We start from the raw sequence: 15218 nt of genomic DNA, 5'->3' as shown, positions 1-15218 counted from the left end.
TAGCTCCTTTCAGAGCGTGAGTCAGCAAGGCCTCCCGATGCCCCTGCAGAAGGAGAAAGAGGAATGGCTGTTTCAGTGAAAAGGGCTGTTGTGCTGCCTGATGTTCTTCTGCATGGAAATTCTGAAATCTGTGAGGAAATCACGGGGAGCATATCTGTGGCTTTTCAAGCAGAAAGTGTGGTTATTGCTCTATTTATCTTCTCTCTGTTTTTCCCTGTCTCTTTCTGGCCTGTGTGCTATGTGTGTGTGTGTGTGTGTGTGTGTGTGTGTGTGTGTGTTGGGGCCTGCCTGTGTGTGTCTCCTGTTCCTGTCTTCCTCTTTGTGCGCCTCATCCAATTACATTAGCTGACCTAATGATCATGCATGGCTGTCTCTGTCCTTCTGGATGTCTGTCTCATCATTTAGACTACCTCATATCCACGCTCACTTCCTCCCCTATAAATCTGACTCCTCCTCTCCTTTCAGCGGCGTGGCATCGGACTTGGCGACCTGGTGGCGACACTGCTGAGTAACTCAATTTGGAAGTTTAGTAGGATGCCCAGGATTCTGTAAGCCATTATTCAATTTCTGTAGGAATGGAATGGGGGGAGTTTTATTTTCATGTTGTTAGCGGCACTGCGGGACAGAGACAAGCGTGTCAGTGTGCTTGGGTGATACCTGGAATAGCTACATACACACACACACACACACACAGAGAGAGAGAGAGCCTCTTTGCTTGATGTGAATGTATGAAGGAGCTGTTGGAAGTGTTTCTTTGATTTCTGATCCATGCCTGTTGTTGTTGTTAGTAAGTAGGTCAGTTAACTTTTACCATTGAAAGTATGATCCATGAACTCACAAACTGTAAGGATCTGGCTGATAGATAGACAGATAGATAGATAGATAGATAGATAGGACCACAGACACCTAACAGTCACTGTTGTTGTCTTCAGCAGGATGTGTTAAGGGTCCTTGGTGAGCTCGCAAGGCAGAGATGAGTCTGACTTCCTGGTTCCTGGTGAGTGGCGGGGGGACGCGTCATCGTCTCCCCAGGGAGATGATCTTCGTGGGACGGGACGACTGTGAGCTCATGCTGCAGGTACAGTGACTCCACCGGACACAAGCTGTAACCTCTCACTCCTCATCTGGCCGGATTATTATCTGAAGCACTGGAGATTAGCACGGATTACAGTGATTGACTGGATTTTGTGTGATTTAGTCCCGCAGTGTGGACAAGCAGCACGCCGTCATCAACTATGAGCCGACTACAGACGAGCACAAAGTTAAGGACCTGGGAAGCTTGAATGGGGTGAGTGTGTTATGGATTTACAAACAATGAATGTCTTACTTGCTTTAGTTTACATACTTACTGCTTAGAACTGCCTTAATACTTAAGTAAAATTGTCATCTCAGATAATATAAGGGACGCATCATAACCTGAATTCATTATGTATTTATGTCATTATATACTTTTCAAAGTTATGTCTGAAGAGTTCAATTCCAAAGCTGTATAGATCATCATCATCATCATCATCATCAAAAATCATTACATTCATGAATCAGTATCTCTTAACTATAGATAATGCTATCGGTGTTCATTAACAAGCACTTCAGTTAATACTATCTGTTAAAAAATAACATAACATAACTTGTTTATACTTGATTTTTGTGCTGTCAATAATTAAGAGTAAGGTAAAATCAAATTTCAAATGGTAGCTATTTCATTTTGTAACATTACTCTATTGTTTGTAACCTTATTCTGCTTTTGCTTGCAGACGTTTGTCAATGATGTCAGAATACAGGAGCAAATGTATGTCACGCTGAAAATTGACGACAAATTAAGGTTTGGATATGATATCCTTTGAATGTGGTATTCATGTTTCAAACAACTATCTATCAAATCCACTGACACACTTCACAAGGTTAGTGTGCACAAACAATCCTGTAACTTTATCTGTTCTTGAATAGCTTTGAAACCTCACTGTACCCGGCCTGTTGCATAATAGATAAGGCTATCAGTGTGTGGTTCTCATGCCTGCGGAGAGCTCATCGTTCCTTTCTTTAACCTGCCTCACATACCAACCTGTTCACCGTGGTGCGAGGAGAGCTGCATGTTCCTGAGGAGGCGCTCAAGGTTGGAGAGCATGCTGTACATGTAGTGAAAAAGCAAGTAGCCTGTGGTCGTATGCTAACAGACAGAGCAAATATGCCTGTTCAAAAGAGCGCAGCCAAAAAGCAAAAAAAAAAAATCTGATAGAGATGAGTTCAGTCAAGGAGAGCAAAGTGTTTTCTGCTGAACTGGGCAAAATACTACTTTCTCAAGATTGATGAATATGCTCTTTGTTCAGAACAAACTGTCCTGGTAGCTTTAAAAAAGATGGGATTTCATCTTAATGTGCTACATGAAAGTTCTGCGGTATTATTCAGCATGTTTCTTGAGCTATACCCAGTGACTGACGTATATCCTTGAGTTATATACTGTAATTATACTGAGACCTTGAAATTTATTGTAAAAGCTTCAATAAACAACCCCAGGCTGCATTTCTATCTATTCAGCAGTGTTTGACAGTCCTGTTTAGCCTCTGTGCCTCTAAACTCTCCTCGCTGCTCCTACTTGTCCTCGTCGATCAGCACGAGAAGTTCAGCAGCCAGCTCCAGCTGAGCCAGAAGAAGCCTCCAGAAGGGGAACCCTCCAGGTCAGAGGTCAAACCCTCTGAGGCAGTAGCAGCACCAGCGTGTGAGGGGGCCACCACCAAGCTCCCCGAGGCCAGCAAGGGGGAGGATAAGATGACAGGTGAGAATGTCCAAGGATACAGCACAGAGGACACAGGTTACAATACTGCTTGAGCGTATCAGTGGTTCTGCTGCCACAATCCATACACATCACATTTGCAGTCTTTCAACCAGGGCGCAAAGCACAACGTTTTTTCATCTACAGACCACAGCAACATGCAAATCTGAACATTCACCTGCCACTTTCACTAATTTATTAGATTTTTAGGATAGAACAGGATGGTGATGGTAGGTTATGTGCAAAAAACAACCATGCCAGTTAATTTCCCACGCTGCTTCCAAATTTCCTGTTGTGGCAAATGCAGCCATTCCCATAAGGTTAACTAATGACTCATTTTTTTCCAGGGGATGTAGCAGTGTTGCACAGGGGAACCCCTCTCTACGGCCAGCCTGCCTGGTGGGGCGATGGAGACGCGGATCAGCAGCACTCTGGGAAGCAGGATGGACGGAGCTCAGACAGGAAGCAAGATAGAGCTGAAACGGGTATATACACAAAAAACACTATATGATCTTATGATGGTTGAATTTAATTTGAGATATCCCCCCTTCCACTAATACCGCTTTGTTATTAGCTGCTTTGAATATCTAGTAAGTGATAAATGTCATATTACTATTTCCCTTAGATTTAATAGATTTTGTGAGACTACATTTCTATCTTTTTATTAATACCAACAGATGGCAAAGACCCCAAGAAGAGTTCAGAGGCCCCAAAGAATGCATCCAATCAGGAGCCTAGCTACTTTGAGATCCCAACCAAGGACAACCACTTGGCGGGTAAAATCACTGGTGAGGCCCCCTCGCGGGAAACAGAGGCTGGTGCCGCTGCTGCTGCTCTTGAGTCTGCACACGGACACGCCTCCTTCACCATTGAGTTTGACCCTGGGGCATCAGCTAAAGCGACTGTCAAAGATCGGGTAGCAAAAGTGGCACCGGAGACCAGGCCACGCCCAAAGAGGGGCGTGGGGGAGGAGCTAAGTCCACTTCAGACGGCCATGGTGGCAGCGGAGGTCAAAGTTGCCGATTGGTTGGCCCAGAATGAGCTGCCGTTGGCTCTTAAAGAGACAGTTGCAGAGGACGATGGAGAAAGTGTGAAGAGCGATGTGCCTGTCCATCTGAGGAGTCTTAAAGGTGTGTGTGTGTATGTGTGTCTGTATTTCATTAATCATAGCTCCTTCTCTTTAAGATGTACAGTATATGTTGCCTTATTGTTTAGTTTAGTGTAGTTTAGTTAAGATTTTTTGAGTTTTGAGTTTTTAGATTAAAAAAACAGTGATAAAATACAACAATAACAAAAAACACAAAAAGAGATGTAAATTACTGATCTAAAACAAACACACAAAACAATAAAAAATCAAGATGGCAGATAACCTTAATGTTTTTGAAAGACATAATTGCCAATAGCCATCTATTCACAGTGAGACTGTGTAGGTCAACAGCAGATCACCAGAAACCCCTTCAGCAATAACCTCTGATATATATAATCACACACTAGTTCTACAGATGGGTGGTGACCATTGGCTGTCAAAGTGTCATCCCATTATCAACTTCACCACTCTCTTCCTGTCTGTCTGTCTGTCTGTCTCTCTCAATCACCCTATGCCTCTCTTTAACTCCCCCTCTTCTCTCCGTATCTCTCTCTCTCTCTACCCTCTGACCCCCTCCTGTCCTCTCTGCCCCTCCCACACCAGGCAGTAAACATGAGGACGGCACCCAGAGTGACTCAGAGAACGCCCTTGGAGAGCAGCGCAGGGCCGCAGCGCTGGAGGAGCGCTCGCGGGGGCTGTGGGGCGGCCCGGGGATGAAGATCAGGGAGGGCCGTGCTAACGTACCGGAGGGGCTCTTTGCAGAGGAGGACAGTCCTGCGCGCCGTCGCAAGTCTTCAACTTCCAAGATGACGCCGTTGGGAGGCGGAATCGGAGAGAGGCGGCGAGGCTCCGCATCGCATCAGCAGACTGGCCGTGAGGAGTGCTATCACCATGGAGATGACCACAGTGACAGAGGGACCTACACGATCGAGTTGGAGAATGGAGATCATGAGGAGGAAGAGGCTAGGAGAATGATTGACAAGGTGGGAATGATTTGTATGATCTCATCATCTATGGTTCTGGATTTTACACCAATTATTTTTTACACTGTACATAATTACAATTGATCATGCTTTGCCTTTGACGCTGCATTATGCAACGTTTTGCCTTGCGTCAGCAAAGTGTGTTGTTAGTCCAGCCCTCCTCCAAGTTCATGCCGCAACACTTGTCACTCATCTTGATGAGTTGTCTACCTTGAAACGGCATCTAGCCCGAGGCTGAGGTAACCAGCATCTGTAAAGCCACTGCAGGCGCTGAAGAAGCAGATGGCAAATGCAGGCAATCTGCAACGACAACAAAAAAATGCAGAAGTTCAGCCGTGTTTTTGAACAGGCCTTGTCTGCTGCATGTTAAACCTTGATGTTCTTTTGTTTCTTACTGCTTTCTTCCATTGTTGTTCCTATGATTTTCCTGTGCTGTGGCCGGTAGCCTCACCTTGATAGCCACAACCCAGCTCACTGCTGGCCACACCCACAGAAAATGGTACATGCCACAAGAGCCAATTTCAGGCAAATGGGGGATTTGGGTCTGTACACACAGGGTCACAAATAGACACAGTCTGATAATGTTTAACAGCTACTATTGTTTTATGTCACAAAGTGTCATATTGTTACAGTTTTAACTAAGGTTAATCTGAAAATGTTCAATTCTGATACTTGGATATATCTACTCGAGTACTGGGTAGTAATCGATCGGTGTGAATGTTTGTGCGTGCGCTTGTGTCTGTGTATGTTCCAGGTGTTCGGTGTGGACGAGCAGCAGACTGTGTGTGTTTCCAGGCTGGGACCTGCTGACCACCAGAGAGACAGGGTTATGTCCCAGAGGTCCGGGACAGGAGACAGGAGCAAGCCAGGACGCATGGAGACAGAGGTGCATAAATCCTGTACTCTCTGCTGAGTATAATGGTGACAAACTCAAAGTGTTCTTTTGATGCTTTGAGTTCTGGTCAAAGAATTTTCTGGTGCTGCAGGCAGACAGCTTCTAAGAATAAGCCTGGTGATCTAAAATGTCTTCTCATTGCTAGTAGGCAGACTGGTCCCAGATAAACACTCCTATTTTAAGAGATGTATATGGCCCTAGAACTTTGAGTCAAAAAAATATTGCTATTTATGTTTATGCAGAGTTGCGTCATGTTTAGGATTTCAGGTTCCCTCTTCGGGTTCTCTCCCCACTGATTCAGACCTGTTAAAAACCTTACTGGCAAACATTTCAGTTTGATCAGACTGTGGTCTCTCCAGCTACTCTCTTTGAATACTATAGTTTATCTCTTATATCCCCTGTGCTGTCTTGTCCAGGTCCTGACTGAGGAGCTGGTGGTGGGGGGTCCCCGCTGGGTGTCTCAGTGGGCCACTCTAGCTGCCAGCCACATTAGGACAGATCCTGAGGGATCAGGAGGGGAGAGTCACATCTTGGTCACCGAAGACAGAGGTCAGAACTCATGTTGGCTCTGGTCTGAACAAGAAGGGCGTGTAAATACTGAGATTTGGGTTGGATTTGCCTGATTTGAGGCAGACTGATCTAGATTTGTTTACATAATGTTCAGGTTTCTCAAAGTTGAAGAGATTAATTCTTCCACTGTAAGATATTGGTGATATAAAATAGTGGTGGGTAATATATACATCACAATATTTTAAACATTTTAGACAATAATGGTATATATCACAGTATATAGTATATATAACAGTTTTTCTGGTAATGTCAATGTCAAAATGTTAAGTAGGAGAACTCTGTCAGAATGGCTGTTTTTTGCCCTGGGATTCAAAAGTGCAATTACTTTAACATTTTGTTAATTTAAGGATAGGTATCACAATTAAGTATTCTGACTTTTGTATTTGAAACACGTAAACTTTTTGGTAAAAAAAAGAAAAAAAAAAGAAAAAAGTTAATATTATTGGTACTCACATATTTCATCTTCATGTGGTAAAATAGGTTGCTGGTGTTTCCACCCCTGGCAATGACAGTCACGCCACACAGCTTGCAGATGATAGTTTTCTGTTTTTATAACCTTTTATAACCAATGTAGGAGGATGCCCTCTTTTCTTAGACAATCTCTTCTTCATGCTTGTTCTCCTGGCTTTCATTTGTTTGGAGATTAGGGGGTGCACTCGTTCACTTTCACTTCCCTCAAGCTTCATGTCTCCACAAATGCACATGGGTGCTACTCATAAAGCAGCCCTACCCACATGTTTTCAGCAATTTTGTGATTAATGACAAACTGCTTGATGTTAAGTCTGTAGAACATAAATCCATCTGCATGGCTAATGTTCAACCAAAGATTATTCGCCTCTAGCCTTTCTGGCTCATCCGGTAGAAACGGTGCGGGTAAATCTAAACCTGAGCACATATTTCTGCATCAGTTCTACTGGTATACCGCCCGCCACTAATATGAAATAGACATTAATCTGGGGAATCACTTGGCTAATAATAGACTCTTTCTCTCCTTCCAGCTGAAATCAGTGAGTCCAGCCACTCAGCGTCCTTTGCCTCTTCTGGCTACACAGAGCGAAAGAGGAGAACCCTGCCCCAGCTGCCTGGTGAGGAGCTCGCCCTGGGAAGGAGGGCCCCAGGCTCAGGCCTACGCACAGATATGGGGGAGAAACAGGACACAGAGCTACAGGAGAAAGAGAGCCGGGAGGAAAAGATGCCCAGGGGGAAGAATCGGCCTGGCCATGGTGCTGGAGGTGTGGGCAGCCAGGGGGGAAGCCCCAACCGCTCCTCACCTGCCAAGTCGCAGGACAGTGCTGGAGGGAGAGCAGGCCAGCCAGGCGTGATGGGCAAGCTCCCCCCTCGTCCACTGAGCAGTGGGGAGAAGAGAATGGAGGAGGCACGGAGGAGAAAGAGGGAAGAGGAGAAGGCAAGGGAAAACAGTGGGAAACCATTGCTGAGGCAGGAGAGCTTCACTGTGGAGAGACCCAGCTCCAACGTGCCCATTGAGCTCATACCACGCATTGATGGGCACACAGGCAACAGAGGTCAGACCAGGGAGGCTGCCGTCGACAGCACCACACTGCAGAAGGACTCTGAGGCAGTGGCAGCCTTTTTAGAGACCACTGTGTCAGACCAAGGTGATCCGCCAAGTCAGTCCATTGAGGGTTCCATGTCACCCGAGTCGGACGTGGACACGACCAGCACAGTAAGCCAGGCAGATGGAGGGAGGAAGGTAGTCCAGAAACGCCGAACCCTTGCAGGACAACAAAAGGAGAGGACGGTGCTGTGCTCGTCCTCCAAAGGCCCTGCTGCGGGCCGAGAGACCCAGGACAGGAGGGTCAAGACCAGAGCTCCAGCCCCTCAGCAGCCCAGCCGCCCCTGGACCTCCCTGGACCTCACTGATGATGACGTCAACTCCAACTCACTCCTCTCCGACTCCCAGCCCGCCTCCACACAGGGATCCAGAGCCTCTCACCCCAGAGCCCAGACAGGGAGCACAACAGTGGGAGCCAGCACCAAGTCTAGTCGGGCTAAGATCGCCCAGGCCCCGGGCTCCTCCGCAGCCACCACAGGCTCCAGTAAACCCACCGGTGCCCCCAAGCCCAGGCCCACCAGGGCATCCCTGCTGAGGCGGGCCCGTCTGGGGGACTCCTCAGACACAGAACCAGCCGACCTGGACCGGATGTCAGTAGCCTCCGAGGCCTCCACAGCTAGCTCCACATCCAGGACGGGGATGGCCCGAAGGGGAATGTCCAGGATAGAGGCTCTGGCACAGCCTAGGAGACCCAGGGTGGGCTCCCCCTCAGCCCAGAGCGACTCAGAGGCCACTGTGACCAGGAGTAGAGGCCTGGGGGCCCGCAGTGTGGCAGGGGACTACGCCATCAGACAAGGGCTGAGAGGGTCGAACGTGACCTCCATGGCTACACCCAGAGCCAGGGCGAACAGCGCCTCCAAGCTGCCTGACAAGGGTAAAGGCACCTCCTCCTCCTATGGGCACATCGCACCCGCATGTAAGTTATTATTTTTTTTTTATCACACAATTTACTTTGATGTTCATGGACAATGGAAATAATAATATCTGTCTGTGTGTCACGCATACCGTACCTTTCATGTTCCATGATGTTGTCATTGCTTATTACAAATAGAATAAAGCTATCTGCTAGTTCAGTCAGAGACACTTATGTCAAAGGAGGGGTTTGTTCCGTAAATGGCATCATTTGCAGGAAAACTACCCATTCCTTTCTCTTAAAAATCAACATTCAGTTCACCATGCACATTAGGTACCCTCTAACCTAAACTGTCATTCTTTCCTAACATTAGCCAGCACTCGGTGGCGCCGCGTGCCTGTGGAATACGCTTCCACCTCAGAGGACGAGTATGGCTCAAACCGCCACACATCCAAGCAGGGCCACACACGGCCGTTCCCTTCCACTCGGGTAGCCCAGCTAGGAGGCTCAGCCCCAGCAACCCCCAGTCCTGGGGGCCTGGCTGCCCTCAGGCAGCACTCCAGGGAGCAGGACGAGTACATGAGAGACTGGACCGCACACAGCGAGGAGATCGCCAGGTAGGTGGCAGACACACTACTGAGGTTAGACAGAAGTGATGACAGTAGTCAGACATGCTTCCATTGCCTTGAGGTATGTGGTTGTTCTTAGGGAATTATTTACTGGTGTTTGGTTTGGCATTGGTGTTGAATGCGTTTTGTTTGATGGTTATGACTTCTTCTTTTAATATGAGATGAATATCACAAAGGAAAATGAAAAGAAAGATTGATTACACAGATAACATTATAACAAGCCCTAACATCATATTTGTGTTTGTGCATCAGGATTAGCCAAGACCTCGCCAAAGACCTAGCCATGCTCGCCAGAGAGATTCATGATGTGGCAGGAGAGATCGACTCTGTCAGCCCTGCAGCCACCGACCCTGGAGCTCTGGTACTGTCAACACGTTACACAATACCATGAAAATCTCAGCAATACATGGCTTCTCTATCTGCTGTATTAGATAACAACAAAATATCTGCTTTGCATTTGTCTGTTGTTACCCAGATAAAACCTGTGCTTGATTATACAGATCAATAATAGAGTCAAATGATCTAGTAGGGACTGAGAACAAAATTCAGCTTTAGTTGTCTCAAGTACAGATCTGTTGAAATAACATTCTTATTGGTCGCATTTTAATTCTGCTCTAGTTGGAGGAGCACGTCTTTGACGATAGCTTGGAGCTGGGTGGTCCGTCCACAGAGCACAGCAGCATTCTGGGAACCAATGGGCGGCCGGTGGAGCTCCGACCCCGTGGCTCTAACGGACAGGGGTCCCGCTCCATCCGACGACAGACCTGGAACAGAGACGATGTGAGTCCCTGCTTCAATATCAAACATTACTCAATCCTCAAAATGCACAGGCACTGCATCTACCTAAGGGCTATTCGACATTGAATTTGCACATATGTTACTCTTATGGCACTATCAAGTCTTTATTTCTCAACATGAACAACTGTCTCTCAAAGCTAGAACCCAGAGAACCTAGAACAAATGAAAATTTAAGTCATACAATCTTAGTCTGGATTCTTCCATCCATATTAGCTTTATATCATAGAAGTGCAATTTCCCAAAAAATCATCATGGTTATTATCACAATCAACTTTGTAGAACTCATTAGAAACCCATTTCGTTTCTACCTCTCCTCTCTTTCTGGTTAATCGAGACAGTGAATGGAATAATGACAAATATCAACCAAGATGTCAAAGGCCATAGTAGTAACATATTTCACATCTGTATTTCACTTGTATTCCCCTCAAAGTGAGCTTACACAAAATGCAGGTTGACAGTTTCCTAGTGTTAGAACATAGCTTGTTGTACAATTGTATAGCAAAATAATTACTGATTTTAAGATTTGACCCTGTTCTATCAGAGCATGTCAGCTTGTGCTACTGTGTGCCACTAGAGGGTGCTCCCTATATGCCAAGTCTAATCAGCTTCACCAAACAGACTGACAACCTGCACTTCTCAACGTGACCAAAGCTGTTGGGCGAGCAAATAGCAATTACAGTAATACTTATGTTAATACATGTATATAATAGTAATTCAATTATGATTTTTTTCAAGTAGGTTCATTTCAAAAGGTTCATTGATTTAAGATGCCTGAAAATGACTCACAGTAGCTAGAGTTTTAGTTTTTATTGTTTCAGCTCTGCCAACTAAATGTACACTGTCTGCATGCCCCAGTTATTGTGCAATTGTTAAATAAAAATTACCCTGTTATGTTATCTTGTCACCCTCAGGCGGTGCTAGACAGTTTACTGCTAGCATCTGTGACTCAACTATCAGCTAGGATACGCCAGTCTGTTGACAAAACTGCAGGCAAAATCAGGTGAGTGCCATGCTACATCACTGCCGTATCATGGAAGATACTCCAGGAAGGGATGTGCTGGGGTTTTTTTTAAACTTTGTTTTGTGTTCTGGGAGTAAATCTCACACATGCTATTCTCAGAAAAGGGCAAATGCAGGGTAGAACTGCCAAAATAGGAATAGAAAGTCTGTTAGGATTCTTGTCTGAATATTATATTGGAGCTCGGCCAATTAGCACAACTTGAGTGGCACATCACAAAGGTTACACTGACAGCCTGCTGCATATCTTCCTCTTTTTTCACACTTCAGATGACAACTCATAAGCCTCTTTTCATCCTTGCTCTCTGCTCACCACACTGAAATCACTTTCACAGCCACATAATACCTCTAACAAAAACTATATTAAATATATTTTCATGTATTTTATTTTGATCTCTTTTTTTGCTCAATTTGGTCCCCAGGATCCTTTTCAAGGATAAAGAACGAAAATGGGATGAGATTGAGAACAAACTGCAGGCAGAGCATGACTCCTTACTACTGAGGAGCTCCAATAAGGTGATGAACCGGTCCGCTGCTGTACCTTTCACACACACACACACACACACACACACACACTTCAACTTTCTTATCTACTGAGGGCAGGTGAAATGGACAAAGTAGAAATACATTTCCAGGAGGGCATAGGGTAAGGATTGCACTACAAGCTGAAAATAAATACATAAATAAATACATAAATACATACATACATACATACATATATACATACATACATCATGCCTGCTAAGGCCCAGCAAGCTAAAGAAAGAGGGTGGCAGGAGGAGAGAGTCGGGGTGTGTCTGTGGGTTTGTGTGTGTTTGTGTGTGTGCAAGTGCATGCATGTGTGTGTGTGTGTGTGTGTGTGTGTGTGTGTGTGTGTGTGTGTGTGTGTGTGTGTGTGTGTGTGTGCAATGAGATAGTGAGAGGGCATGATTGTAAGTTCTTCCTTTATAACTGAGAGTTGCTGAAGTAGCCTATTTAGAAAAAGACCCAAGGACGACAGAAGTTGTTGGAGCCGGAGCTCTTTGAAAACCAGATGTGGGCAGCCATGTTTTTTGCTAGTGTAAAGAAAGTGCACTATGTTTGACAACTGGGAAGCATTTCAATACCATCATCAGACATAGTAGTTTTTCGGGAAGTTTTAATCAGTATAATGTTTGTTTTTTGGCATCACCTTTGCATAAATAAGACAGACACACTAGCTTTATGGCTCCAGTCATGAAATATTTTGCCTAAGAATTTGATTGCCTCAGTAATCCATTAGCCTTTCAAGCACAGGATTAATGCCATACTGTCTCTATTCCATTTTCTGTCTTTCTCCCAATACAAACCACAACATATCTGATTATTTACTGAGTCAATCATAGTGAGTGCTGACATTACAGCCTTATGACTCTCTGGGGGATTGAACCAAAGACCCTTCAGTCTTGCACAGTTCATCCTTTGCCATTTAGATCCCTCTGTGCCAACTCCTATTCGGGAAAAGAGAGCACACCAGATAGGTGTGATTTGTTGAAGGGAAAAGACTTATGAGCCGTTGTGCGCAGTTTGTGCGCAAAAAAAATAAATACTGTCTCTCAGGGACAAGGTCATAAATTCTGCCTTTAACTCAAAGTCTGGCCTCAAGCAACCCCAGAAGAGATGTGTCCATTCATGGCACCGTCCCCGGGCTCATAAAGCATTACTGAGTTCACAGCTCTGCTCCAAACTTTCACCTGCAGGAACCGAAGTGAATCTTGTTTATCGATCTGTTGTTATGAACACACACTTCCTTGATCACGCCCACGACCAGGCTTCTCTCGGGTTTAATGTTTTTATTCATTTATGTTCCTTAACAGGAGATTTCCTCCATCCTTCAAGACCTGAAGAGGGTGGAAAGACAAATGCTCGGTATGGATCTAATGCTTCCTTGTTTGTTTTCATAACAAAAACAGCTTCCCAAGTTGGCAGTCTTCACTAATCAGCATGCATTCATCATCAGAGCCAACTAACATACATGAAATTACAAGCACTTGTACTCTGTAGTGTTTGGAACCGTGTAAAATTACTGCGTAAAATTCCTTTTACAAGAACACTGCAAAAACTGACAGACTTGTTAAGTTATTTTATCTTGTATCCAGACGTATCAAGCTTATTTTAGGATTTTTTTTTTCTTTTTTGTTAAATCATCTTACTGCACTGGAAGATAATTTTACCGTTTTCAACAAATTTGACTTTTTTTTTTTTTACAGAAAAATGTAACTTGTTTCAGGACATTTACTTGGTAAAAGTGAAATTGTCTTGGCGAAAGTTTCTGGTTTCAAGATTTTCTTTATTGTTTTATGGTGATTTCATGAAAGAAGTCATATTGGAATGTGAGATAATTTGACTAAAAATATCATGAAATAAGCTTGATAGGTCTGGAATCAAGATAAAATCACTGGACAGCTTGTCATTTTTTGTAGTGAATGCTCATATTGATTATGATTCTGTTCCAATCCGACAGTCATTGACGTGATGGTGGACCCAGACGGCACTCTGGATGCCCTGTCCACCCTGGGCCTCACCAGCCCTCTTGTGGCTGACCGGAAGATCAGTCCCGGGGCTCAGCAGGGGGCAGCAGCCCTGCTCCCCGCAGCAGAAGCTCCCTCCAGCACACTGTCAGCTCGCAAGCCTGATGGAAGCTCCTCTGAACCCCGCGGACCCTCGGACCGTGCGGAGGTGGCGGAGCGAGACCCGGGGCCCCATGTGAACAACAGCCTGGCCCCCGGTGGGGAGCAGAGCTCTGGATCCCACAACTGATGGACTGATCAACCCTTGGGATCAATGGAAGCTTCCTCAAGCCCTTGGGAGCAGACAGACCTAGGAGTTCAGTTGGTTTTTATAGAGGAGGGGTAGGAAGGAAAGTGATGCATATTCCAAGAGAGAGAACGACTGCCCTCTCTATCAATCAGACTGAGTCATGTCGAGACTTGATAAAAGAAGATCAATAGTTAAACAGTATTCCAACACTATCAGATGGTCGTTGTCATATAAATGGGTCATATATATGGAAACATTGAAGTATTGTTTGGTTGGCTTACAAAGGAGCTATGACAGTAATATACAGTAACCAGTCAGTGTGTTGCAGTATTATCATTATCCATTATTCTTGAAAACATTTAAAAAATGTCAAGAATAAATGTACAAGCGGAATGATCATATCACAGGACTTGATACTGAAGACATTTTTTCCATGTTCATATTAAGATTTTTTTTTTTTTTTTCTTAATTCAGAGCACTGCTGACTTTTACAAAAAGTGAAACTCAGTCTTGCAAGCCATGAAGTCTTTGTCAGACTGATAAGCTTGACTAACCTCTACACTGAAGGTCAATGCAGAAACAGAAACTGGAAAGGTGCCATGGTGTCAAAAAAAGATTTCAGCAGAGATGTGTAGGAAAAAGTGTTCTTCGAAATACCTTGCCATAGCATCATTTGTAAAAAAAACAAACAAAAAAAAAAACAACCTAATAACTTGTCGCCTGTTGCAATTACACTTCCCAAGCTTGTTTCAATGTTGATTTTTCCATTAGAAAAGGCTACATTGCTTATTTATTTGTTGGGAAATGAATAGGGTATGTACAATATGTATCTACGTAAATGTTTATGATAGCTAAATAGAAAACTCCCATCCATGCCTTTTTCTTGTGGCGGTATGTCAATTGAAACTAGTGTATCAAAGATAGACCATGTGTGGTAATAGAAACTACTAAATCAAATGTAGCTCCCAGAAAGGTTTTCCTCTTCCGAGTGTATTTTGTCACAAGTGCCCTGGATCAAACTATCATTACAGTTGGAGATCGGAGAAGCTACAGTGTATAGCAGATGGTGGGGGAAGGAAAATTTGTTTCTTTGCACATTTCACAGCTGATAAATGTTATTATTCATCGCTGAGGGACCAGGACATGGTGCGCCCCTATGAATACTGGCTTTGAGCTCATTTACTGTATTGCTGACATGTTGATGTCCTCAACCAAAAAAAAAGCAGGGTTCAGAGCAAGCTGCCTGTAGAGGATTGGTTTGTCAA

General features: G+C 44.6%; 2 protein-coding genes across 2 annotated transcripts in view; one reads left to right on the top strand and one right to left on the bottom strand.

Annotated features, from left to right (window-relative positions):
• The window catches only part of taf5 (TAF5 RNA polymerase II, TATA box binding protein (TBP)-associated factor), a 221842-nt gene that overhangs the window by 106205 nt on the left and 100419 nt on the right, over positions 1–15218 (bottom strand). The window lies entirely within an intron of this gene.
• cep170ab (centrosomal protein 170Ab) lies at positions 974–13953 on the top strand. The gene is made up of 18 exons (XM_071908731.2): positions 974–1078; positions 1199–1288; positions 1755–1833; positions 2055–2113; positions 2611–2773; positions 3118–3255; positions 3448–3900; positions 4461–4840; positions 5595–5726; positions 6152–6284; positions 7304–8794; positions 9105–9348; positions 9613–9721; positions 9979–10140; positions 11070–11158; positions 11598–11691; positions 13011–13062; positions 13658–13953. The coding sequence occupies exons 1-18, from the start codon at positions 974–976 to the stop codon at positions 13951–13953; spliced, it is 4269 nt and encodes a 1422-aa protein (XP_071764832.2).

The sequence above is a fragment of the Centroberyx gerrardi genome, chromosome 3, assembly GCF_048128805.1.
Source record: "Centroberyx gerrardi isolate f3 chromosome 3, fCenGer3.hap1.cur.20231027, whole genome shotgun sequence".
In the NCBI taxonomy this organism is placed as follows: Eukaryota; Metazoa; Chordata; class Actinopteri; order Beryciformes; family Berycidae; genus Centroberyx; species Centroberyx gerrardi.
This window is presented reverse-complemented; position numbering and strand designations above follow the sequence as displayed.

Bases quoted from the DNA above. Each gene is read 5' to 3' on its own strand.
- cep170ab (XM_071908731.2), top strand. From the start codon at position 974: ATGAGTCTGACTTCCTGGTTCCTGGTGAGTGGCGGGGGGACGCGTCAT. The intron at 2,114-2,610 runs GTTGGAGAGCAT...CTCGTCGATCAG, and splicing joins TTCCTGAGGAGGCGCTCAAG to CACGAGAAGTTCAGCAGCCA. The intron at 3,901-4,460 runs GTGTGTGTGTGT...CTCCCACACCAG, and splicing joins CCATCTGAGGAGTCTTAAAG to GCAGTAAACATGAGGACGGC.